The sequence below is a fragment of the Poecilia mexicana genome, unplaced genomic scaffold, assembly GCF_051168715.1.
Source record: "Poecilia mexicana isolate PSO_F unplaced genomic scaffold, ASM5116871v1 scaffold_17, whole genome shotgun sequence".
In the NCBI taxonomy this organism is placed as follows: domain Eukaryota; kingdom Metazoa; phylum Chordata; class Actinopteri; order Cyprinodontiformes; family Poeciliidae; genus Poecilia; species Poecilia mexicana.
Window position 1 is genome coordinate 26,263,842 of NW_028263386.1, and position 24,761 is coordinate 26,288,602.

Here is a 24,761-nt window from a genome sequence, read left to right on the forward strand (position 1 = left end):
ATTGGAACGAAATTAAACTCACGAGCTGTTTACTAGAAGACTTTGTTTTTTGCAGGTAGCTGCGTTTTATTCAGGCGTAAAAAAAACAAAGGGGGGCTAAACGCAAATGCACGCCACATTTTTCTGTTGTTTTTTTTTCCCCAAAAACCTTTGAAAAATACCTTTTATTTTCCAACTAGTTGTGCACATAAAATCCACAAAGAACATGAGCAAATGTAAATGCGTTCTTGGGGGTATGAATACTTTTGTCAAAGCCAAGCGCTTGATCTGAGGATGGTGTGTGAACGAGGGTAACGATGGCAGATAAGAGCAGACAAATCTGCTTAAAATAGCCGAGGACGCTGCAGTAATCTGCCAGGAGATCCAACGGACATTTGATGAATTGATTTCAAACAAATAATTTCATATTGCTTCCATGTCAATACTCCCCTTGATCACGATCCTCCGTGTGCGTGTGGCAGTGCTTTGCGGTCAGGCCTCGTCAGCCGTCATCTGAGTATTTTTAGTGCATTTGCTGACACCGGGGGAAAAAAAATAAAAAAAATTGCTCTGAACTGCAAACAGACAACAACAAAAAAATCTCATCTCAAAGTATTTGTGTGTCATTCCATTTATTCATATTGGTATTAAAGGTAAATTGACAGACGGCGTCTTCCTTCAAGCAGCCAAAGCCCCGCGGAGCCTCTCTGCCCAGCAGGATTATAAATGAGATAGGATTTAATATTGATCCTCGGCTGACCTCCTATGAAGTTCTCATCATTGGATAATATTCTCCACACACGCCGTTAATGAGCTCAGTGTGCTCCCGCAGCCCTGCGCACAGATAAACCTTGACCTCAACGCCGTCCGACAACAGCCAGCAGAATTGGGCGTTTGCCTGGTTTTCTCCAGTCAGGGTTCCTTTGGGTGTTTCCAGGCAATATTCCGTACTGCGCCAGACTCGAATGTCTGGAGGTCTCAGGACTTTTTTTATTTTTGTCTTTTTACCAAGATTTAAAGCAAAACTCCAAAAGTTCAACATGATTTTATAGCAGGACAGAAAAAAAACCCAAAACAAACAGGAAGGAATGGACAGACAAGGAGTAGCTGCTCCTCGAAGGCGGAGCTAAGCCCAACCAGACGTTTTGTACAGCTGAATGTTTGTCAAAGGAGATTCAAGGATTTCTCAAACATGCATGAAAGAATAAAGGCAACACTCCAGGTATGTTTTCGATGTGGCACTAATATTATAACATGATGTAAAGCTAAAAAATGTTGCTTTTATATAATACTGCCTCTTTAAACATGGAAAAATAAATATTTTTGTGCTCTATCTTAATTTCCACTTTTCTCTAGGCCTGAAAAACCCTTCAACCCGTCAACTTCCATCCATTTCCAGACTGCTTAGCTGTCTCATCCAGTCCTTCCCACCCCTCTCCTCTCCTCCATCATCTTTCTGCTGCCGTTCCTCAGTTCTCTGCCGAGCAACGCCACCTTCAAAGGGCCAGACCGTGAAATATCTGCTAATTTTTTACCTCGCACTGGAACGAAACGGGTTGATGAGCAAATTTGACCGTCAGCGCTCGGGCTCTCATGGTTCTCCTCCCGCTTCACGAGAATCAGGCCCGTCTTCACAAAGCAACAGCAGGTTCATAAGCAAGCCACACACCCAAATGAGCCCGATGATTATCTGCATACATTTCCAATGCTATTACAAGCGGCTCCAATCAGCGAGAGCGGCTGTCTTCAACTCAGAACATGCGCATGTCCCACAGGCATTAATTTCACCTACATATTAGTTCGGGGGTGGAAGCTTAGTGTGGGTGGACGCAATTGATTCAGTGCATCTGAGGCGACGCCAAGCCGCACGGAATCCAGAAGGGACGGCGATCGGGGGGCCTGCAGATGCTCCCCTCAAATGCAACTGTCACGTGCAATAAATCAAATAATTTCCCCGCCGCCAGCTAGTCCTGGTTTTTCTGATTCCGGAGCCACTTATGAAGAAGGGAACGTGCGAAAAATGGTGATTTGCACTCATCGATACTGTCCCCTCTCTGCTCCCGCTCCCCTGTCAGCTCATTAGTCGCCCATCTCGATATTGCTTCAAGGTGTGGATCCAAACTCTCATCTAATTATGCCTGAACACAGGCAAAACTGTGAATTAGATAAAGCAAAACTTTTGCATAATTAGTTGGAGAGAAAAAATATATATATTCCTGCTTGAGTGTTAATCTCTCGCCTAGAGACAGAGAACTCAAGTAGGTAATGTCTGCAGTCACAGTAGGCCTTTCCAAAGGAAGGTGTTTCTCAACAGACACAGCAGATTGGGCGAAATTAATGTCTGTCATTTTACTTTTTCTTTCTTAAGTTTTTTATTTTATTTTTTTTGTTACACTAATGGGGCAGAGAGAAAAGGGGAAGACATTCAGCAAGAGAACAAAGGACGGGACTCGAACTCGGGACTGCTACATCGAGTCGTCTCCTCTGAGTGCGGGAACGCAACGCCTCCATTTTTTTCTTTTTAAATATCGCTAGCCTACTTACCTGGCATATCAAACTTTCATTTATGCTTTTAGTTTCACAATCTCGCTGATTTAACCCAAAGTATCAGAAGACGTGGAGGGTTAGCTACGCCTTCAGCACTTTGACATAATAACGGCAGGCATATTGTGTCAGCCAGTTTCCGTAACTTCTCCTTCTGCCTATCTGAACAGAGAACGTCCGGTTACATTTCAAAATAAGAGCATCAACATAAAACACACTGTTTTCATATTTCACGGTTTATAAGTTGGGAGAGTTAAACATCGATACCTTGCCATTACATCAAAAGTAAAATCTGATGATTTCTATAAGTTCCTGAATGATTTCCGCTGCTGCAACTACTCAGTCAGTGTTTGCTCTTTTAGAAACACCCATTTCTCTGTCTGCCCCCCTACCTCCCCACCCACCTCTGACAGAACTGGGCATGAGCCACACCCTGACAAAATCATCCACAGGTCGCATTCCCAAGTCAGCAAATGTGGGTAAAACTGTAAATCATTGACCTATTTGGTGCAACACCAAGGGCTGAGACTTTTTGGAAAATCTTTTGATGAACAGTCTTCTCTGGAGAAACAAAATCACACCCTGAATATCTGAAAAAAAAAAAATATATATATATATATATATATATACATATATGTATCTCCCTGGAGAATTAAAGCTCTTAATAAATTATTTAGAAGGACAAACCTCTCTACAGAAAATATAGATGACAGTTAAAGAGGGGGAAGGAAAAAAAAAAAGGAGAACCATGGAATGAATATAGCTGCGCTGCACTATTTCATCCCCCCTCCTTCACAACTAATAACTCATCTATCATCTCCAACCTATTAACAAGCAGCCTCAGTCCGGCTAATCCCATCAGGAAGAGGAGAGCCACTCGGCTGCTGCTAGCATAATTGTTACATATTGGCTCCAGTCGGACGCTGGTTTTCCCTTCAGAAGCGCAGACCTGTTATCTTTTGTCAGATGACATCGCCAATTTAGCTTTAAAGCGCGTCAATGCCAAAATAACAGCCTCTAAATGTATCCCTTGATACAAGCGGTTTGGTCTGCTGCATAAATTAGGAGATCTAATTTTTAAATGCAAGCGCTGAATACCAACATGACCCCACCTCGCATTTCATGTCAGCCGGCGCGGGTTCTTTCAGGTATAGAAACGCTGTGAAATTGCAGGCGGGCGTACACATTTAGGTGTGCTCATTGTCGTGATTTCACATTACCATAAAAAGCAGATGCTTTTAGCCACCAGGAAACATTTAGTAGTTTCCTGTAAATTCCGGATGCATTTCGAATGTGCGGTATGTAATTACCCAATGCTGTCTCGCAGCGATGTGTCAAAGATGCACCAAATCTAAATTTCAGCTTTCAAAGCCGACGGCCGTCGATTGTGCCTTTCGTGTTTTTGTCACTCTGCGTGACATTCAAAGAATTTTGCTTCTGAGGAACTTTCTTTAGAATATCCAACATACTCTGTTTTTTTTTTTTCTAGGGTGCTAGACTCATAACCTTGAAACTTTGCCTGTGGGTGACTTGAGGACCCACAGGCAAGAAGTGGAGACCAGTATGAGGTAGGTTCTAAATGAAGACAGGAAGTCTCTGAAAAACCCCTCAGAATGAATAGACATGAATGATTAATGAGGAGTCGGTACGTCCAACAACAGCGGATGTAATCTTTACGAGTGCTGAAATGAATCCTTGAATGAATCGATTCAAAAGAATACTTGACGCAAATACGTCTGAGTCGATACGTCACCTATTACATATACCTGAACATTAAGTGGAATGGTCGTGTTTTTTTTTTCCCCATTTGTTCACAATTTTCAGTGAAAGGACAATCTGAGAAAAAAGAATGTCAGTAGCCGTTCTACTAGTATTAGAGCATGCGTCGTTCTTATTGGAAAAAAAAAACACAAGGTGTGATGCAGGTATATCGATTACTTGAGAAATTAAGAAATTATCAGATAGAATCCTCAATTCCACTGAATATTACTAAAATATGATATAGGTGCAGTCATATACAGAATTGCATTTACAATACATGACTACTCTTTGGTTTCATCATCAGGTAACTCAGAAACCCAAAATTATTAGCACTTGTTCAATCAAACAAGTGCTAATAATGTTGTCTAATGGTTCACAAATACACGCGGCTGTTCTTGGGTTTCCTTTTAATCATACTCAAAGGAAAGCTTGACATCAAACAAAGCTAATTTTCTGGTAAGTAGCGCTAATCAGCAGAAACACTCAAAATGATGAGCTTGTATTTCAAGAACTCCCTTAGAAACTGAAGCAGACGTCAGTGAACAAACAGGAAGTGCCAGTGGCTACTTGGTTAGCTCTGAAGCCCGATTTAAGCATGTTCTAACTGAGAGGTGGATATGCTAACAGCTGGACTCAGTGACAAGCTAACTACTGTTAGCGACACATGCTAACAGTAGGGTATTTCTTTAGTATGTTTTGTAAATTCCAAAACTAAACAAATCTTTTAACCAAGAGAGGTTGTTTGGTATAACATGTGACAGATTTAATGTGATACAAACTGACTAAAGTGTTGAAAACTAGCTTCAAACTAACGCCATCACTGCAGTATGAACTAGCAGAAGCCTGATGAAGATTGATGAGAAATCTTCAAGTTCTCCACTCAGAATATGAAGTTTGTTTGCTTTGTCACAGTTTTCCTTGTTTTTTATGCTTTTGAGTAAAAACTGAATGCACTATAAAACATGTTTCCTCAACCACACAACGGTGACTGATAGGAGGATTTTTCTTCCTGTTTTTTTTTTTTTTTTTTGCTTCTTATATAAACAATGCAAGCTGAAAAAATCCAGTCCTTTCTGTTCTCAAATCTACATCAGTACAGTTACATATGAACAAATTAGTATTTACTGAGGTGATACAACCACTGAACTCAGTCAGGCCTCAGTGTTTTGTAACATTTTGACCAGACACAATATTCCTCATCACAGTGAAATGTGTCCTGTGAAAATCCTATGTTTTGCTTCTATGTTAGAGACTTCCACCATGTTTCATTTTGACTTGTTTATACTCTGCTTTATAAAGTATGCAAAGCAACTTTGCATACTTTGAGCTTCTAATATAGAGGCTCATATTCCTATGAGCTTCATAAACTTGTTTTGTTCATCAAACTGAACATTTAGCGTTTCAGATGCTTCTGGTCAGAAAATACCAAGACACAAATAGACCAGGAGCTTCTTCAACCTTCACTGTAAAAACTGAAAACATGTAACATGTAATTGCTTCAGAAAAAAATAGATTCATTGAACTAACAAAGTGATGTGCGCAGTCAATAAAAGCTGCGAACCTGAAAATACACTTAGATTTTTCAAAATTGACCTAAAAAATATCTATATATATATTATTGCATAGCTTGCAGCAGTTGAATCTGACAAAATCACTGACAGTACATTAGAAACAAAGGGATCAAAAGTTTAATGAGATGTTCAGACAAAAAATAATTTAAAAGGCCTTGATTGGAAACCTGAGATGATACCTTGGACTGGACCGGAACATCCGTCCAACAAAGACAGTGATACTTCACAGTACAGAAAACTTAGGTGAAGCACAAATTGTGCAGCAAAGCAGCAAAGCAGATATGTAGGGTAAAAAAATAAAGATGTTACACATTGGATGCTATTTTATTGATTTTCTTTTTTTTTAATCTCACTAGAAACACTTAATCTGTTCAATTTTGCAGTAGGTTACGTGCTGTGTGGCGAGCTGCAGGCCTGTGTAGACTACAATAATATAGTGTTTGCAAATCTGTTTCAACTTTTTTCAGATGGAAGAAATTTGTGGCTCTGACAAATCACCGGCTCTCCGAGGCTGCGCATTTTCTTTTCTTTAATCCAAACTGTATATAAAACCCTTATCTACTGAAGGTAAGATAGTAATGATTCATAACTTCTTTTCAGAAACTATTTGAGACAATCCAAGCTTCCTCTTTTTGTAATTATCTGACCTATTCTTTCCAGCGTGCAGACCTTCATTCATCAGAACATTGTCATCATTTATAAAAAAATAAAAAAAATAAATAAAAAAGGTTGAAAACCCGGTACAGTGTACAGAGCCTTTTATTTATCGTCTTGCTAATGGAATGTTGAACTGAAAGAAGAAACGTTCCTTCCAACAGAGGAGGAAACTGTAATTACTGCTCCGTATCTGCTTCATCGCAGTGGCAGTAACAGGTTCCACGCTCTGCTCCACCAAAACATCCACTGCGTCCACTCTGCCTGGCTTCGCCGACTGATTCCCCCCACCCCCACTACCCCCACCCTTTGCAAAGTCCCATCTCCATAGCGACGCACGCCTGTCCTTGGCTAACAGAAATAATTGGTTGCCCCTACATCAAATGGTTGTTCTGTGTATCTTTAAAAAAATTTTCACCGCCGCGGCTGCTGAGCTGGCTGGTTCGGTTCACGTGAAGCCACGAAGGCCCTCTGACTTCTTCGTTTAACGTGGAACGTACCGCATGCCGCCTTTTTAATTCTCACAAAACGATGGTAAAACAGCAAATAAAAAGACAGCAGTGATGGGAGTTACTCAGCAGGTTTGTTAAGCACCTTAAGCTCCTGTCAGAGCACAGTGAGTAAAGCAGTTTTGTGTATTTTTCTCTAAATGCTATCTAGCTGTGCTTTTTTTTTATATATCCATAAATACCCAAATGAAAAATAAATCCTCGCAGATTAAAATGCAGGTTCAACGTAAACTGTCTGTTTTCGTTAGTGGAAAGGAAAGACGCGTCCTGGAAGACAGAGCTACTGTTCAAAGTGAGTCAAATTCTAGCCTGACCCGAATCTGTGCACTCTGTTATCTCCCTTAAAATGTCAAGCACCTCAATACGCTGATCAGGGCATAAAAGTACTTATATATATTATGTCCTTGAGTCCCAGAGATTAGAATTTCCATTTCGGGCAAAAAGAAAAAAAAAAGAAGGCAAATATCACATGCTGAGCGAGGAAAACTGGAAAGGTTACTGAGCCTTATCTGCAATTATGCAAAAACACAGAGGCTGGCCGAACCAACACTCGTTTCTACAAAGAGAATCGACAATGCCTTGATGTTGCTTACAGCATTCCTCCCTCGTCTGCCGATGTGTAGCACGCAGCACATCCTAGAGGAGAACACAGGCAAGAACAGCTGACTGTACACTACTCACACCTTGTCAAATTGTAAATTATGAATGTATGTTATTAAAATTTAATTTGTTCCTTTTAGTTAAAAGGATAGAATTGGCAATTTAGCAAGTATATTTTATTGTATTGTTTTTTTCTTAACTCCATGAGTGTGTCATTTGTGCAAGCCGAACAGGAAGGAATCCAGATAACAACATGGTGTAATTACATCCAAGTCTGTGTGTGTGTGTGTGTGTGTGTGTGTGTATATGTGTGTCACTTTTTTCCTCTTTTCAGAAAAAAAAAAAAGAAAGGTACCAATAAATCTGTGAAGAATCACTGTCTTTGACCCTCTTCTCCTGTCAGGTTTCTTGACACGAAGCTGCTAAGATGTTGACAACTCCACTTTCTGCACTCATTGTGTCAGCCGTTTCATTTTCAGAGAGAGCTTTCCTCTTCACAGGGGGAAGAATAAACCACATTTCTGATACACGGGTCGCACAGGAAAGGAAAAGACAAAAAAAAAACAGCTTTTTTGTCCTACTCATACATGGGAGTATAAATAGTTCTCCTTAAAAATAATAGCTTTCATCTACAATTATGCCTGTAAGTACTCAACGTGAGAGCAATGGTGCCCCCTTGTGTAAAATGTAATTAATTATCTGGTAGTAATATGAATAATGCGGTTCATCCTAATGCAGGCTGATGATGGTGGAGACGGTGTGCAAAGCTTTTTGATAATCTTTATTCCACGCTCATACGCTTTCCTCTTCAGGAAACTTGGATTTATTCTCTCTGAAGTGAAGGGCGACCCCCTCCTCCCCCCGGTCCGTCTCGGCCCGCTCCTCTCCCCTCTACCCTCCGCTGTCAGCGCTCTGGGCACACTGCACCACCCTCGGCTCGGCCAGCCGCTCGTAGGACAGGACTGTCATAACCTGCAGACACATACAGCGGCATGTGGCTACGGAGAACGGAGGTCTTTGAGTAAAAACGTGTGGGCTATTAATGACATGCTGAGCAAAGGATTTTCCTTTAAAAAAAAAAAAAACCTAGCGGTAACTGCTTTTTAACTCATTGGGTCGCAGCATTATCCCGACGTAGACAAAGTGCTATTGATCAAGGCAATTAGCTATTAATCACAGCAGGCCGGTTAAAGGCCCAATGAAAGGGATGTTTAAGTTTAAACACTGAAAAAACAGAAGGATTTAAGGTTTGGAGGAGAAGCAGACAATGCAGTGACCCCAAAAACCAGGTTTCCCCAAGAGACCGTTTCGTCTACAGGCCATAATCTAAGACATAATCTAAGAACACCTGACACCTTGCAGCTCGTTGAAAACGTCATCATTCACTGTTTAGAAACCGTAATATGAAGTTAAGACTAAGATTATGCACACCCACGCCCTGACAGGATTAGATTTTAACATTCATTTCTTTCCTTGGCGTCACCCTGCAGCAGCTGAAGTCCTGATGTCCTGAGACTTTTAGAAGCATCTCTTCTCCACTTCACCGAAATCAAATGAATGGGTCGTTGGCAGGTCTCTACAGAACTGAAAGACTTGTTCATGAAGGACCTCAATCATTTGACTAAAATGTGTCGTGAAAGAGATGAGAAGTTGAAGGACAGCAGCTCTTGAGGTTTGAAGTTGGTCACCACTGGTTTAAAGCTAAATCTACAAGGGGAATGAACAAATCTGGTCTTAACTGTAGAAATGAAGGTGATAATGTTGAATACATTTTAATACCAAATGTTTTATGTAGAGGTTGAACTCCACCTTATCTACACTGTGCACAAAACAAGACACAGTCAATGAGACATTGTAATGGGTGCATCTACAGTGGGGAGCTAACAGTGAGAAGTAGCTTGTTTTACTAAAGGTGTAATGAGATCTTGGGCTACGAGCTCTCGTAACATTAAACCTCTATGATATTTCTAGTTAAATGAAGCCTGTATAATGAAAAACACTCCAGTGTTGTCAGTATTTCACTTTGTCTGCTAAAATGAGGTTAGCTTTTGTTTTGAGTCCCGAAAATGTGGCTGTGTGCTTCAGGCTTGATGACCAGGTGTATCTTTACATACAGAGGCCCATAAAGGTCAACAAAATGCAAAGCCAAAACACAACAACCAAAACCTGAAAGATGCAGAATTATGTGTTTTCCAGACACATAGTGCCATTTTAGAGCACAATCAAGATACTGTTACATTTACTTGTAATGAAAATGCTGTAAAAGAAATTTGACTTTTTAAGTTAACGCCTTAAAATTGGGACTCTAGCTCTTTAAAAACTGCTCTTTCTGAAACTCCGCCTACAGGAAGTCATTGCAACATCGCTCTTTTTAAGGACGATTTCAGCAGTCAGTGAAAAGCTCCGGCTCTACTTACTGTGATCATGACGAGCAGAGCCAGCATCATGCCCAGCATTATGTACAAGTTATTGGTCAATCCTCCGGCCCACAAAGGACCCAAGATGGTAGCCAGGCCTCCGACGGAGCGCCGGACCCCTTGGCTGAACCCTTTTAGAGAGGCAAAACAAAAATATTTCATTTTTATTTCACTTGTGCCAATATTAAAATAGGGCTTTGATAAACCATATTTGCAAGTTTTTTTTATTTTTATTTTATTTTTTTTTACAATCCTATGTGCACAGCGACGATCTGTTGTTTGCGCATCTTGACAACATAACATGAGCACACCTTGAGTTTTCTCAGCAGTGACTTTGGAGAAGAGCGACACCTGAGACACAGCTACGAATGGAAGCCCCAGCAGCTGCAGGAAAACTCCCACTATGAAGGCTGAAAGCTGCCACTCAAATCCACCTGGAAGGCACGGGAGATATGGAGAAATAAAATCGATGGATATATGTTCTGTACAAATTTTTTTCAGGTTTTTATAGAACAGATTTGCTTGTTTTGGCTTTTCAGCTCAGTGTCAACAGACTGAGCAGAGCGACTGGTTGCGTTTCCATTACAAATGTGCACAAAGCAAAGTGCTGTCTATATTCCGCAAATGTTGAAAAAACACAATTGCAATTGTGGTGTTTCATTAAATAAGAAACACATTTAAAATCACACAGATAAGTCATTCAAAACTTGCTGCGCCATCATCCTCCTACCACTTCCTTTGTCATTTTTGGTAGTAGTAACATCCGGCTGTTGATCATGTGACTCGTGTCACACTTGCGTCAATGTTTCCATTTGAGTTTTGCGAAATGCACAAATACAAGATATTTATATTGAAAAATGTGTTTGTTTTTTTTAAATTGTTGTGTTTCCATGAAGCAAATTTATTTTCATTATTTCAATTTGCGTAATTTTATGGCTAATGAGCGTTTCCAGCCATATTGCATTTTGCGAAACTACAATGGAAACTACAACACATTTTCTTGGATCACACAAATCACACCGTGTCACGAGTTTCTCATTGAAACGTTTTGAATCCATAGCTCTTCTGTAAAATCGGCTTGCATGAGTCCAAACAGGCGGGGCTTGTCGCGCCAACGTCTCCTCTGATGGCTGATGGATGATGAGCGCCAGCGCCGCGGCTAAATTATGGATATATCTCAAGTAACTGTTTACACCTGTCACTGAAATGTTTTTGCATGACGTAACGCGTGAATAAGTTTGTTCACATGTGATTTCATCTTGACTTCTTATTTAATGTTAACACTGCAATTGCAAAGCTGTGTTTTGTGGACGTTGGCGGAATACAGACAAAGATCCGGGCACATTTGTGGTGGAAACGCAGCTGGTGGATCTCGGTTTCCCCCTCTCCCTCCACTGGTTTCTAGGTTCTCCTCCATATAAACGGCCTGGCTCCTCCACAGAAAGCTCTTGTCTGCAAAATAAAACCTCTGCCAAGCTGGCAGCCAGTCCGTTTCTGCTCTGTGCTGCCTTGCATCATGCACATGTTAGTGGGATTCTGTGCCCACTCGAACGGTTGGATGTTCCTGTTCAACTTGAACGTCTATAATCTTACAATGAAAAGGCAGTTCTGCAAATTAAGCCGCTCCCTCAGAGGACCGAGTCTGGAGATGCTTTTTTTTTTGCTCAGGTATCTGTCATAAGTTTGATGCCATTGTTTGTTTAAGTGGAACTGAAACAAATACAGAACAAATGTAGGCTACGCTCTAACAAATAGCCTCCCCCCCACCCCCCCATTTAATTAGATTACTGTAATCCTGTTAAATGTACCCAGGCTGCACCCGGCTCCAGCACCTGTCACTGTTAATCAGAGCGATAAACGTGACGAGCTGCAACAGACGCAGGCCAACATGAGCACACAGGATCCGGCCTGCCTGCGTGAGCTCCTGCTGGCCCACCAGAGCCTGAATGATATCATTTAAAGAGCTCATTCATTTCATCTGCCGGGTGACCCAGTTCCACTCCGCTGTACGCTCCCGCACACCAACACCGGTCAGACAAAGACGACTTGGCTCTGAGCCTTGAGTCTCCGTGCGTGCTCGTCGGGTGTGTCTGCGTGTTTTCACGGGCAGGTCAGCACCTCGGGGCTTGCAGAGGAAAACGAGGCACCAGATACAGGCGGTGCAGCAGATGACCAGGCCCACGGCCAGCACCACGCGGTCCGCAACCTTGCTGCTCAGCCAGCGCACGAAGAAGAAGCCCACGATGACCTCCACCCCACACAGGCTGTACATCAGGCTGTTGCCCAGCTCGCCGAAGCTGAAGTAGCGCTGCGTCAGAGGGGTCACCATGGTCTGGAGAGGGAGGGGAGGTAAAGACAGACAGACAGGTTAGATTTGATAGAATTCGAGGTAAAAGGGAAATTACTTATAACAGGATTGCAAAACATCATTGTACAGAGAAAGCGCACCTACGGAGCCCGTCTGGTGAAATGGGAGGAAAAAAAATAAATTCATGCCCACGTCTTAATATCTCATGGCCACGACTTCATAACGACTTGTTTAATTCGTGGGCACAGCTTAATATCTAATGGGGACTACTTATTTATTTAATGGGAACGACTTAATAATTACAAGTTGTGGCCATGAAATATTAAGTCGTGGCCACAAGTCTTTTCCTATCTTTAAAATAAACCATGTATGTCACTCAGTTTCATAAGGTGCTACAAGCAAAAAAAAAAAAGATCTGTAAATAAAATTGGATTAAGTACTGTTTCAAATGAAATTCTAAAATTAAGATATAGAACCAGAAACTTTGAGGGAAAAACCCGGCTGACGGGAAACTCGAGTGGAGTACGTGTGTTTGGAAACCATTTCAAGTTTAGTTAAATATAATCAAAAGAAGTCCAGCGTAGAGTTCAACGCGTCGTGTGAAGAGAACTCATTGTACTGTGACTAAATAACTGTTTGGCCTCCTGAGAGCCACTAATCTGAGAGACAAATAAAAAATTGGTTTCATTATGTGGGCAGTAAAGACAGAACCCTGTTCAATGGAATAAGGTCGTGTGGTGTAATGAGTTTCAGAGTGATACGCACATTAAAAGAAGAAATGATGGGTTTATCCTTGCGAGTGGGCAACATAATGACCTGGAGCTACTGTAAACGGTCAGCTCTGGACTCAAATGTTTGGTGTCAACATTAACATCAGCTGACTTTCAGGTTTCACGTAGTCGGATTTCTACTTTTCCAAAGGGAAGCAGGATGTTTGACAATGGGAGTCCTGGGCCTACTTGGGCTGAGACTGAGAAAGACTGGTTCAGGCGTTATGAAGGTATCATTTTCACACATGGATTGGCCTCTGCAGAGCCCCGACCTGAACTCTATTGAAAATCTTTAGGATGTGCTCCGGAGGACTTTACCCAGCAGTCTGAGCGTCCCGTCATCAGCCCACAATCTCGGTGAGAAATCGATGCAAGTCCAAAAGGATACAAATGACTTTGGGTACCTTGAGCTAATTAAAGACAATTACACAGGAAGCATGTGGCGCATGCTGTTGACTGCTTCCCTGCTCACAGAATTGTTTTTTTTTTTTTTTTCTATTTGCTTTTTCTCAAACAATTTTAAGGGTTTCACGTCACCAAACAAATTTTAGTTTTTCTCAGTCGCTTTGGTGAATTTCTCGAATCGTTTTAGACATTTGCAAAACAGAGTAAGTGCGTTTCTCAAAACTATTCATATAAACAGCAAAACATCACGGATTGCCTGCAAAAGCCACAGTTCATCTCTCAAAAGTAAATATCTGTGTCAATGAACGCATATTTACTTACAGTCAAACCGATTAGTCCTGTTGTCAATATAACAGTGTACTCTGGAGGGATGATCTGTTGTAAACTATGACTAAAGTTTTGATGACAAGAACTGTTGTAATTATGAGAGATCAATGGCAAGAGACTGTAATTTGTTGATGAGTTTCTTATACTTTTCCATCTCCATGATGAGAAAAACTCGTGTCTGGAGTTAAGGAATGAGGAGTAGGGTGAGAGGATCTCCATTAGTGTCTCGTTGTGGATCACAAAACCATAATGTGATGATGTTGGATTGATGGAAACTGGCAGATGTGCTCAGCCTCTTCTCTTTTACCTTCTAACTCCTCTTCCTCTTCTCTCTGGGTGCTGACCCCATCCAAGTCCTCGTCCTTCCATTGTCAAAAGTGTAACACTGTGTTTTTCTCTGGCTGTATACACTACATACTTACCAACTGATGGTTCAAGAGATGTACCTTTGAGATTTTTCAGAAAACCGGTTGATCATTTGTTGATTTAATCTAACACGTTTACCCATGTTGACGAAAACCTAAATTCACCAAGCAGTAATTTACCAATTCAGGACAGATTGAGAAAAATAAAAAGTTGAATGAAAATGAATTAAAATGTGATTGACATATTACGACAACCTGTTGAAGCATTTTGCATGTTCAGACTTATACGATGAATTTACTTTGGACATCGAGTCTATTCAACAGAGACCCCTATAGTACATTTTGATCAATGTGACATAAGAAATTGAAAAAGCAGAGGATTGTACATAATCGCGTTCATGACCGTACATTTGCCTTTTGCTCACAGAAATGAGAAACTGCTTTTTGTTTTAAGTATTGAACAAATAGTTTTGAGAATTTCTTTTCTGTTCTGAGAAATGCACCAAAAAGAAAAAGTGTAAAAATGCTTTTTATGATCTGAAACATTTAGGTGCAAGATGAACAAAAATCCACAACAGAATATATCTGTAAAGGAGCAAAAACACTTTTTAGCACCGTTCACCCCAGTTCACCCTAACATTGAGAAAAGGTTGATTTTTACTTTGTGTTTATTTCATCAAGAATCTATAAAAACAAAATTGTTTAGGTGTCTTGAGTTTTTCCACGGAGGGATTCGCTGCTGCTCTAGCCCCGAGTAAAAAAATGAGCAGAATGTTTGCAAGCTTTGGCTGATAGATCGAAATGGTTGCTCCTCACCTCCAGCGTTGTCTGGTTGAATAGAGTGATGAACTGAGCCGTAAGGAGAACAACTACTTCTTCTCTCAGGAACTCTGTAATGTGGGAGACAGAAAAATCAACGAGAAAATCAGCAAACAAGTTCGACTGAAAAAGCTCTCGACTGGCACGCGATGCGGAGATAAAGTTCGGTGCGGAGAGAAAACTGGAGAGCCTCGCCCAAGCTTCTTCTGCGTTAAGACAAGTGTGAATTGGAGTTTTTCCTCTTGTGAGAACGAGCGATAAATAGATCTTAGTCAATTCCATGTCTTGGTTCCATCTTTTCCTGGAACAGAAGCTCCCGTATGGACGGAGCGGGGTTGGAAAACGAGCTGGGCTCGCAGCTAAATTTGGATGTTCTCAGCAGATGGCTGGAGAAAAGCCTCCACGTTACAGCGAGTGGTCCGCTCTGGTTCAGATGTCTTTGTTCTCTCCTCTGTTGTTTACTGGAGTTCGGCTTTTGTAATTCGCTCTTTTACAGTGTGTGTGTATGTATACTGTCTTAAAGCAGCTGCTGATACGTAAATACGAGCCAGAATAGGTTCAAATGTTGACTACAGATTTTCTCGATAAGTTACTCAGAGGATTGTATGGTTCCTACACATTTCACATGTCGAAAGGTCAGAAGCTTCCACTGTCAGACATCCAGAGTGGCGATCCTGATTTGTTCCTTCCATTCACAGATAAGATAAGATAAGATAAGATAAGATAGATGAACAACAAATAAAACTAGATGAATGGATCTTCATTAGCCTGATGTGTGTTTATGTGAGTATTTATATGTTATAATGATCCCAATGTGTATTAGAGAACATCTACAATAAATTCAAACTTTTTCACTCAGTTCTTCCTTTAATAATCGTTGTAACGTTTCTCACTGGATCAATAAGTGTTGAGGATGTTCTCAGAAAATAACCAAAATGCTGCAGTTTTCTGTAAATGCACAGGGAGGTTGATCCAGTTCTAAGCAAATGAAACTGTAAAGACTACAAGCAAACTATTAAAAAACACCAGAGCAGTTCAAAAGCCAAAAAGTAAAAAAGAAAAAAAAAAGAGAAAAAAATCACAGTGATTTTATTTTTAACTATTTTTCTTCTCCTTGGCCCCTGACAGAGATGGGACTTAATGAAAGAAAACATATGCTCTGCCACATTTTCAAAGGTTCTCCACAGCTATAGAAGAAAACAAAAAAAAAAGTCCAGGAGAATCAATAATTCAAGGGAGCGAATACCAGACACACTGTAACAGCTAAACAGAGCAGGGTTTCTAGTATGGCAGATTCTCTTCAGAACAAACAGGAATCGATGGGAACTCTGGCCACTTTACCAATTCTGTCTCCATTTCAGCCACGAGTCAACCACAGCAGGCCAGTCAATAAACAAGGAGGTCTGCAAGCCTTCTCTTTGCCTCAACTTCAAAGAGTGAGAAGATCGATAAGAGGGTTTGAGACACACACACACACACACACGCACACGCAGTCATTTACAACTATCCTTACTGGGACACCGTACTGACTTTCATCAGCAGTAGAGGGCCTGACCCTAAACCTCTCTCCAAACACTCAGACTGACGATGAGATGTTTTCTAGAGTAGTCACCCATTCAGTCCTTAAGGGAGATTACACCAATATGAGGAGAGTAAAAATGGCTCCTTGGATTACAGATCAGGTCTAGAGAAAACCTGAATATTGGGGCAATCGTTTCCAACTAGTAAAAGTCAACCACATCCTACTTAGTTAGTTAGTTCTACCATTGCTTCCTGTTCTTGCAGTATGCAAGTATGCTGTTCCCAAATGTGTCCAGTCAGCGCCCACTGATCAGCGTTGCCAGGTTTAGTGAAAGGCAAGCAGAAAACAAGGAATGAATCATGTGGCGGGTAAAAATATCCCTCCTTAATTCTTTAAGCACACGTGTAACAGCCAGTAATGGAAGATGCATTCAGGTCCTTGGAAGCGGCGGAGTCACAAAGTGAAACATAAACGAAAAAAAGTGAAGACAGAGAAAACAGGTCCTCACTTTCCACAAATGACCTGCTTTTGTTGGTAAATATTGTGAAACTGGTCCTCTGTATGTGGTATATACCAATACACACACACACACACACACACACACACACACACACACACACACACACACACACACACACACACACAACCGTTCAGAGTGCAGCAAAAGATAATCAATGATGACAGCCAATCACCCCTCGTCTTGTATGTATCATTACTATGAGGCTAATGCAGTAGGACGCCTAACATCATTTATATGTATTTTCTGCTTATACAAACACATACACACAGAAGTCCTGTCAATACAAGAGAATCTGATTTGATACGCTGCACAAAATCCATCTGAGCAGAGAAAGTCAATGTAACTCTGTGTGCATGTTTGTGTGACTGCAAGAAAGTCAATAAAGCAGATTCAGAACTTGTGCATCGGCTGTGACACCTCTTCCTACACGAAGCCTCCAATAGCCTGGAGGAAAGTTGACAGTCAGTCTGAGCCGAGCCATTCGCTCACCGTTGCTGACGCTGAAGTTTTTAAAGGGGTTTGAGGTTTGGTGGGCTCTCTGCGACGCGGACGAAGTCTCCGATTGGTTGGAGTCGACGGCTCTGTAGGTACGCGCCTCCTCCTCGTCTGAACCCATCAGGGGCGCCTCCTCTTCCTCCTCTTGTTTCATCTCCAACACGACGACTCCCCCCTGCGAGCTTATGGGCGGTACGTCCCAGTACCCAGCCAGGACGACGAACTGAAGCAGCGTCCACAGCAGACACATGAAGATCTGAAAAAGACACACATCTGAATCCTAGATGTCTGAAACATCACGACGCGAAATCAGCTTCAAATTATGTGGAAAATTGAAACAAGTGTTGAGGGAGGGAGGGGCCTCTACATTTCATCTTGGCTGAATCGGTGCAACAGGTGTTTCATTAAGGCACGGTGGGATGGAAACAGACAGACACGGGTTGTTACAAGCCTGAGCTTTGCCGCATATTGTTTTATTTCTATTGTTGAGAAAATAAAGCAGGGGGGGTGGAGGGGGCGGTGGGATCCATAAGAGTTCAGAATGCAGAGCAACTATTTCTACGGCTCGTTTCTGTATTCATGAGCCTTTCAGAGAACCTCAGATTACTGATTGTGTGGATGCGGTTACCCCAGGAGACGTGTACTTATTCACAACAAAGGGCCCCAGTTTGAAATCACACAGCCGCAGGAACAAGTTGAACGCCGGCCCTGGAGAGACGGGAGGAAGAGCTTTAAAGATGAGACAAACGGAGGACGTGCACAAGACACTAGCTGTACACCCAGGTGATTTTATTGAATGGCCTCTTCTCCTCGCAGATCACACCGCACATCAAAGCCAAAAGATCCTTCCTGGTGTCTGATGTTTCACCGGAATACAGAGCAGAGTGCGGAGAGGTGGGAGAGGGAGGAAAGGAACTGACCGACGAGAAGGCCGGCCTGACGACAGGCCATGATGGCGGCGAAGATACCGGCGCGCTCCTCTGGCAGAGTGCTCCGGGTTAGGAAGCCAAAGATGGAGGAGCCTGCTCCTGCACCCACACCTGAAAGAAAAACAGTACATTTCTGTTCTGGAGCTTCGCCCTTGAAAGCTAGGTTCCACCCAGGCGTTTTTGGACAGCTGGATGGTTGCCATGGGAGATTCGAGGATTTCCCAAACATACATTAAAGAATCAAGGCAACACTTTTGATGAAGGAATAACATTATGACATAATAAAGAGAATGTACTTTTTTTTTTTATCAAATGCTACCGATAGAAAAGTTTAACAAACTCAAACTTGATTTGTACAAAAATAGAGAGTGAATAATGTGTTTATTGTGAGGGCATTGATTTGTTCAGGTTTTCAGAAGTACTGGATCTAATTCCAGCACCCAAAAAGGTAAGAGGCAGCTAAGGTCTCCAACTCTTCTCCTCCTGAGGCAGATGTAGTTGGACTCTTGGAGGAAACCAGATGTAACGGAAAAAATGTTTTAACAACCTGCAAACTTCACACCAAACTGCCTCTGAAGACTCAAACTGCCAACAACTCCAACCAAAAGACCTGGCACAGTTCAACTATGTCCTTGATGGTGAGTAATCCATGACTCGCACACATGCCAATGTGAGTGTTTGTGTGTATTAGTGAGTATGTTACCTGCTACAAGCCGACTGCATAATAACAGCCACTTTGAATAGCCAATAAAATACATGAAGTTACCTGGGGACAAATGAAAAAGAACAACGCTAGTATTCAGGCTCTGCAATGACAGCAAAGGCTTCATTTAGAAAGTGTAACTCTGGATGTATGTTTAGCTTGAGTCTTTGCTGATATTATAGAACCAGATTTTTTTTTTATTTTAAGTATCACGTAACCTCCTTTTGAAGGGAGATGACATGTCAAGATCTCATAACGCAGCATTCAGTGAAAAGTAAAACTCTCACCAGCGATTTCAAAGAGGTTGGAGAACAGGATGATGGATTTGGTAGTTTTACTTCGATCCGACCAGACTCCAAAAAGAGGACCCGTGAGCAGCGCGCTCAGGCTGAAGGCAGACAGGCCCAAACCCAGGAAGTAAGGTGGAGCCTCCAGAATCTGCAGATACCTCCATATTGTGGGCAGAATGACGGCTGGGACCGCAGCAGAGGAACAGGAGAGGAGTTCTTACAGATGAAATTGGTGCAAAAATACTGATACTGCTTGAACTGTTTTACATTCTTTGTTGGGATTTTTTTGTGACAAATCAACACAAAGTGGTCCAGGGAAGGTAAAATGGAAGAAAAGAGCACATGGTTTCTAAAAAAAACAAAACAACCCCCCCCCCCAAAAAAAAAAAACCTAAATAAGCTTTGAAAAGCATGTCCTTATGTATTTATCCCCCTGAACAACCTTGGGTTAGACTCTGTAGACCTGATAGTCCTTTAGAATCGGTTCCATTGAGGATCAAAATTGCAACTTTTATTACATTTTCAGCTAGCGAGGCGCTGCACCAATATGCAAACCCTCTGAAGAACACACTGAGCACAACTTCATTTTTCACGAAATTTAAACAAAAATGGAATCGCATCAGATTTCAGTGGTTGGGACAGTTCTTCTTTGTCTTTGGTAAAAATTGAATAAATAAATAAACACGACACGAGCCATTTCTCCCGCTAGCGCTAGACTCTGGCGTTTGTTTTGGTCGTATTTACCCAGAATGCCCTGTGCTGCAATCTGCTTCCTGCTTTTGGAACGATCTCTGCTCCGTAAAATGCTATTACGAAAATAAATTTGGTCTCAAAACAGACATATTTTTCAATAAGATGTTTTGGCCCGAGAATTAAGTGATTTTTCAGCCGTATCGATTTCGCATTGCTTCAATGGAAACGCTTTTTTCACATCACTTAAGTCGTGATCAACAATTCCGTTACTACTGACGGAAAAGACAAATAAGAAGACAGGAAGTGGTAGGAGGATGATGCGGTGTGTTAGCAAATGACTTATCGTGCGAACAAGCTTATTCACATGTCATTATAATCGCGCTTCTCACTGCAATTGTGAAATTGTGTTTTTCAACACTTTTTTTTTCCATTTGTAATGGAAGCGCAGCTAGTGATGCACTGCGTTGTGTTGGTCCGTCACATAGAATGCTAATGAAACCCTTCAGTTTGTGGTTGCAGTGTGAAGGTTGGTGGAGGATTGTTAACACAGCACTGCACATCGGACATTCAAACAGAATCCATGTTATCTGTGATGTGCTCTACCAGGAGAATGTTTCAACAGGATTATTTGAAAAACTTACCGTACTCTATCCCGCTCAGCATGAATATCAATCCAATGGTAAGGAAGGTTACAGTCCTCTTCCGGTGATTCTCCATTGTGCTGACTTACTTGCCACCCTGAACCGAGTACATGTTGTCATGAAATGTCGTTCAGTGGCGCCACAAGATAACAAGACACACCGTGCGTCCACTTACAGCCACTGGCCCGGATAATTGGAGGAATAAGTCACACCATTGTACAAGATCAGAGCACGGCTTCCTAAAGACAGACAACTGAAGCGAGGACTTAGCCGTGTGAAGATATCACATCAGCACAGAAACAGTTTCACCCCGACTTGAAATAATTACAGCAGTACAACTCCATTAGGCATTTACACTAAAGATGAAATTCTGCTCGAATCCCATTACAAGTGCAGAACCAAGCTGTGAGCCTCACGGTCAAGGCAAGGTCTCAAGTTGCCAGGTGAGGCAGAGAACCCGGCGCTTAATACATTTTTAATCTTGTTTTCTTCAGTTACATCAAAAGCATCAGATTCTACTGCCGTCCTGTAAGGAAGTGGGCGCAGCATATTGTATACGTGCAAAGCTTTTTTTTTTTATTACAAAAAAAGGAGTTTAGTGCCAACTTAATTCAACAAAAAAGTCCAAATAAACATATACGGTTGAAACAAGGTGTTTACATAGAAAAGGTCACAAAAACTTTTTTTTTTGACATAAATCAGACAAATGTTTCCTCTCTCAAGTCAGTCACTTTCTGCAAAATCCAAAGTGTTCTTACAACATGACAACACCTAAAACACATCAGATCATGTGTGACATCATGACATTTGTGACAAAAACATTTGAAAGATAACTCCAAAAGTCTGGTTCAGCCTCGGGTACAATTTCCCGATGCCTAAAAATGCCACATTAATGTTCACATTCAGGCCAGAACAAATGCTAACGATCTTGTGAAGATGCAGAACTGATCCTTGTGGCACCCAACAAGTCAAGGGGGCAAGGAGAATCTCATTAATGTAAAATGACTTAAGATCCAATAGGATCAACACAGAGCTGTCCATCACTTCAAAAAGAAACAAAAAGCCAGTTTACAGTTTGCAAATGCACCCTAGGAGAAAAAAGCTTGGACAGTAAACTAAATCCAATTTTTTTTTCCCCCAATAAGCTGCCTAAATTTAGTTCTTAAGGGTGCTATCTTTTTGTTTCTGGGTTCACATTTTGGTATTTTCATTCTGGCCTAAAACCCTCTTTCACACATCACCATAACTCTCCCTAAAACATACAAAAATGGTGCTAGATTTGTTGCTAGCCACTTCTTTAAAAATAAAGTCACTAGAGGGATCTGGAAGATCGCTAACAATAGCAACAAAATCATTAAGCTGGCAATAATGCTTTCCCTCATCCTGATGACACTCACACTCAGCCCCCTCTGCTTGACTTGGCCACACCCCCAAAGTATCCTGGCTCCGCCCACTCTGGTGCAATTTTTCAAAATTTGTCTGGGTGTGGGGTTATGGTTTCACAAGGGGGTTAATTACACTTTGTGATCTGATTAAACCACAATCAGACCACATTATTGTTTGGCCATAATATTGTTTGTATTATTGGTCATTATTGTTTGGCCATAACAACCAGTTTGCAATTAAATGGCCTAAAGGGGTTTTTCAAAAGGAGAATGACTCTGAGAATAGCACCACATCAGCTGCACAGTGTGTTAAGAACAGCACAGTCAATGTTCTGGAGCGGCCATCATGAATTTCTGATCTCTGTGCAGAGCTGAACAGTGTGTGTGAGCGAGTCGGATATCAAATCTGACTCAGTTCCACCAAGAGGAAAAGACCAAAATTCTAGCAAACTTGTACGATTGTGGAAGGAAACCCAAAATGTCTGCAGCAAGTCTGAAAGTTTTACAGGCAATTTTCCCAAGTACTTCAAGTTCAGACTTCTAAAAAAGTAGAAAAGGATTCTTATTATTGCTCCTTCTATGACCAGAACTCTTCTACTTTGGTATCCAACACCAGGTTGGTCATAAATACTAGAATCTTCAAAACTAGTTGGCCTGTTTTTAAACCCTCTGGAGCTTTTAGTTTGTGGTTGATCTTCCTGTTTCTTACCTTTATCGGCAGTCTTTGTATTTTGCTTCAAAGCGGCCAGACTTTCTGTTAGCAGCGGTTCTTCAGGCGTTCTGAGAGTCTGTCTTTGAACATCGGCTCCGTTCAGAACCGCTCATTGCAGAAGGACGTGTGTTTTAAGATTTCTGAGACGTCCAACTATTAATTATTAAGGTGAAGGAAACACCTGCAGTATCTTCCACAGCTAGTCGTACGCCTGGAACTTTTCCAACTTTTGTCACAGCACAGCTACAAACGTTGACGTGTGTTTAGTGAGATTTTATGAGATCGACCAGCAGAGGAAGGAAAATAATACATGTTTTCAAAATTCTTTACAAATAAAGATCAAGGTGAAGATTTGTTATGTATTTCTTATTTCTGTTAACATTCTTCGCACATTTTTAGTTGAATATGTTATCAATATGATTAATTATAGTGACTGAGCCCGATTCTTTTGGTTCCCTCAGGGGCCACTTGGTGCCCCACGCGCAGTGTGTGATGAATGTGGGCGGAGCTACAGCCCTGGCTGCCATTAGTCAAAGTGTCTACTTAATAATAATAATAATAATAATAATAATAATAGTAATAATAGATTATTGTCTTTCTATGTCATTACAGTATGTGTATCTCATAAAGTACTCAGAAACATGTGGCTGGAAAGTTACAAAATGTAAGTTAAAGAGATGATCTTGAAAAATGTAATCCACATAAATGTAACACCCAATAAATAAACAAATGTATAAAATTACAAATAAGATTAAAAAGTTAATACAAACTTAGATATTTTTTTAAAAAATAAGCTGTGCCCCCCCTAACAGCTTTGCTGGCCTACCTGGGGTCCCTGTATGAACATTTTCTGGGGCCGCCACTGATCTTTTAAGAATCCATGTCAGGCCGGGGGGGGGGGGTATCATTATTATTATTATCATTATTATTATTATTATTATTTGCTTTCACATTAAGAAACATGTTTTTTATTTAGCTCAGGTAGATATAACCAGAAACTGTTGGAAAACTTGCAAAAAAAAAAATAGTTTCGGTGACCTTCAGAAAGCCTGGCGGACTATTGATCAAATCTACTTTAAAATTTATAGGAAACAAAACACAAAGTAATGAGGCGCGCCTCCGGCTATCTACATAATACAGTTTATAAAGGAAAAAGCTTAACTGAATTCAATAGTGAGTGAAGCGGGTGAGACATGGCTGCTGTGTTTCCGGGCCGCTCGTAGCCTTGGGCGGCTTTTATTAAACTCAACTGTCAACAGGTTAATGCCTCCATCTGCTTTCCAGCAATTCATAAATAATATAAGGGAGTCTGATTGTTTGAATAACACATATAAACATGCTCGGCTTCTTGCACTGGAGCCAGATAATCTGAGACGCCTCAGCAGATCAGAGGGATTAAGATGAGGACTCACGTGCTCAGGTGAGTTTGTTTTTTTTCTACTTTTTATCCTGTTTGAAAGCTTTGAATTTGTCTATAAAGCAAAAAGCAAGCTCAGCCTTTTCATGACAAACAGCTCCAGCTGAGTGACACAGGCCAAGTGAGAGCCTATTAACATCCTACCTGCCTTACCTGCACCAGTTTCTATAGAAACACATATGAGGGTGGAAGACTTTGCACTCACCTTTGAGCTTTGGTAAACAACAGGAAGTTCCCTGGTGAATAAACTGGAACCCGGTGCATTAATCCCGCCTCACTGCCTGCTGGAAGACATGAGATGATCTTTTAGGGCGCAGGAAGGACATTTGACTTTCAGATACAGAGAGAGAGAAAAAAAAATACAGGCTTGTTAGGAGGATACAGGAACCGGCAGGCCAAGGGAGGCGGCTCAGATAGAACCGGGC

The 24,761-nt window shown here is 41.3% G+C and overlaps 1 protein-coding gene across 1 annotated transcript; it reads right to left on the reverse strand.

Annotated features, from left to right (window-relative positions):
• Nucleotides 1–8,379: 8,379 nt before the first annotated feature.
• mfsd8l2 (major facilitator superfamily domain containing 8-like 2) lies at nt 8,380–20,898 on the reverse strand. Its single transcript, XM_088014846.1, has 10 exons — nt 20,823–20,898; nt 19,486–19,704; nt 19,199–19,261; nt 18,487–18,606; nt 18,195–18,274; nt 17,561–17,822; nt 15,027–15,100; nt 12,154–12,367; nt 10,036–10,469; nt 8,380–8,590 (listed from the first exon to the last, which is right to left on the reverse strand). Exons 1-10 carry the CDS (start codon nt 20,896–20,898, stop codon nt 8,510–8,512), a joined length of 1,623 nt encoding a protein of 540 aa, XP_087870972.1. The 3' UTR covers nt 8,380–8,509.
• Nucleotides 20,899–24,761: the final 3,863 nt, after the last annotated feature.

What these genes read in the sequence shown, in the direction of transcription:
- mfsd8l2 (XM_088014846.1), bottom strand. Translation starts at nt 20,898, where the DNA reads ATGGAGAATCACCGGAAGAGGACTGTAACCTTCCTTACCATTGGATTG. An exon ending in CAACCTCTTTGAAATCGCTG is followed by an intron (nt 19,262 to 19,485) that starts GTGAGAGTTTTA and finishes ATTTGTCCCCAG; the next exon opens with GTAACTTCATGTATTTTATT. An exon ending in ATGCAGTCGGCTTGTAGCAG is followed by an intron (nt 18,607 to 19,198) that starts GTAACATACTCA and finishes TTTTTCTTTCAG; the next exon opens with GTGTGGGTGCAGGAGCAGGC.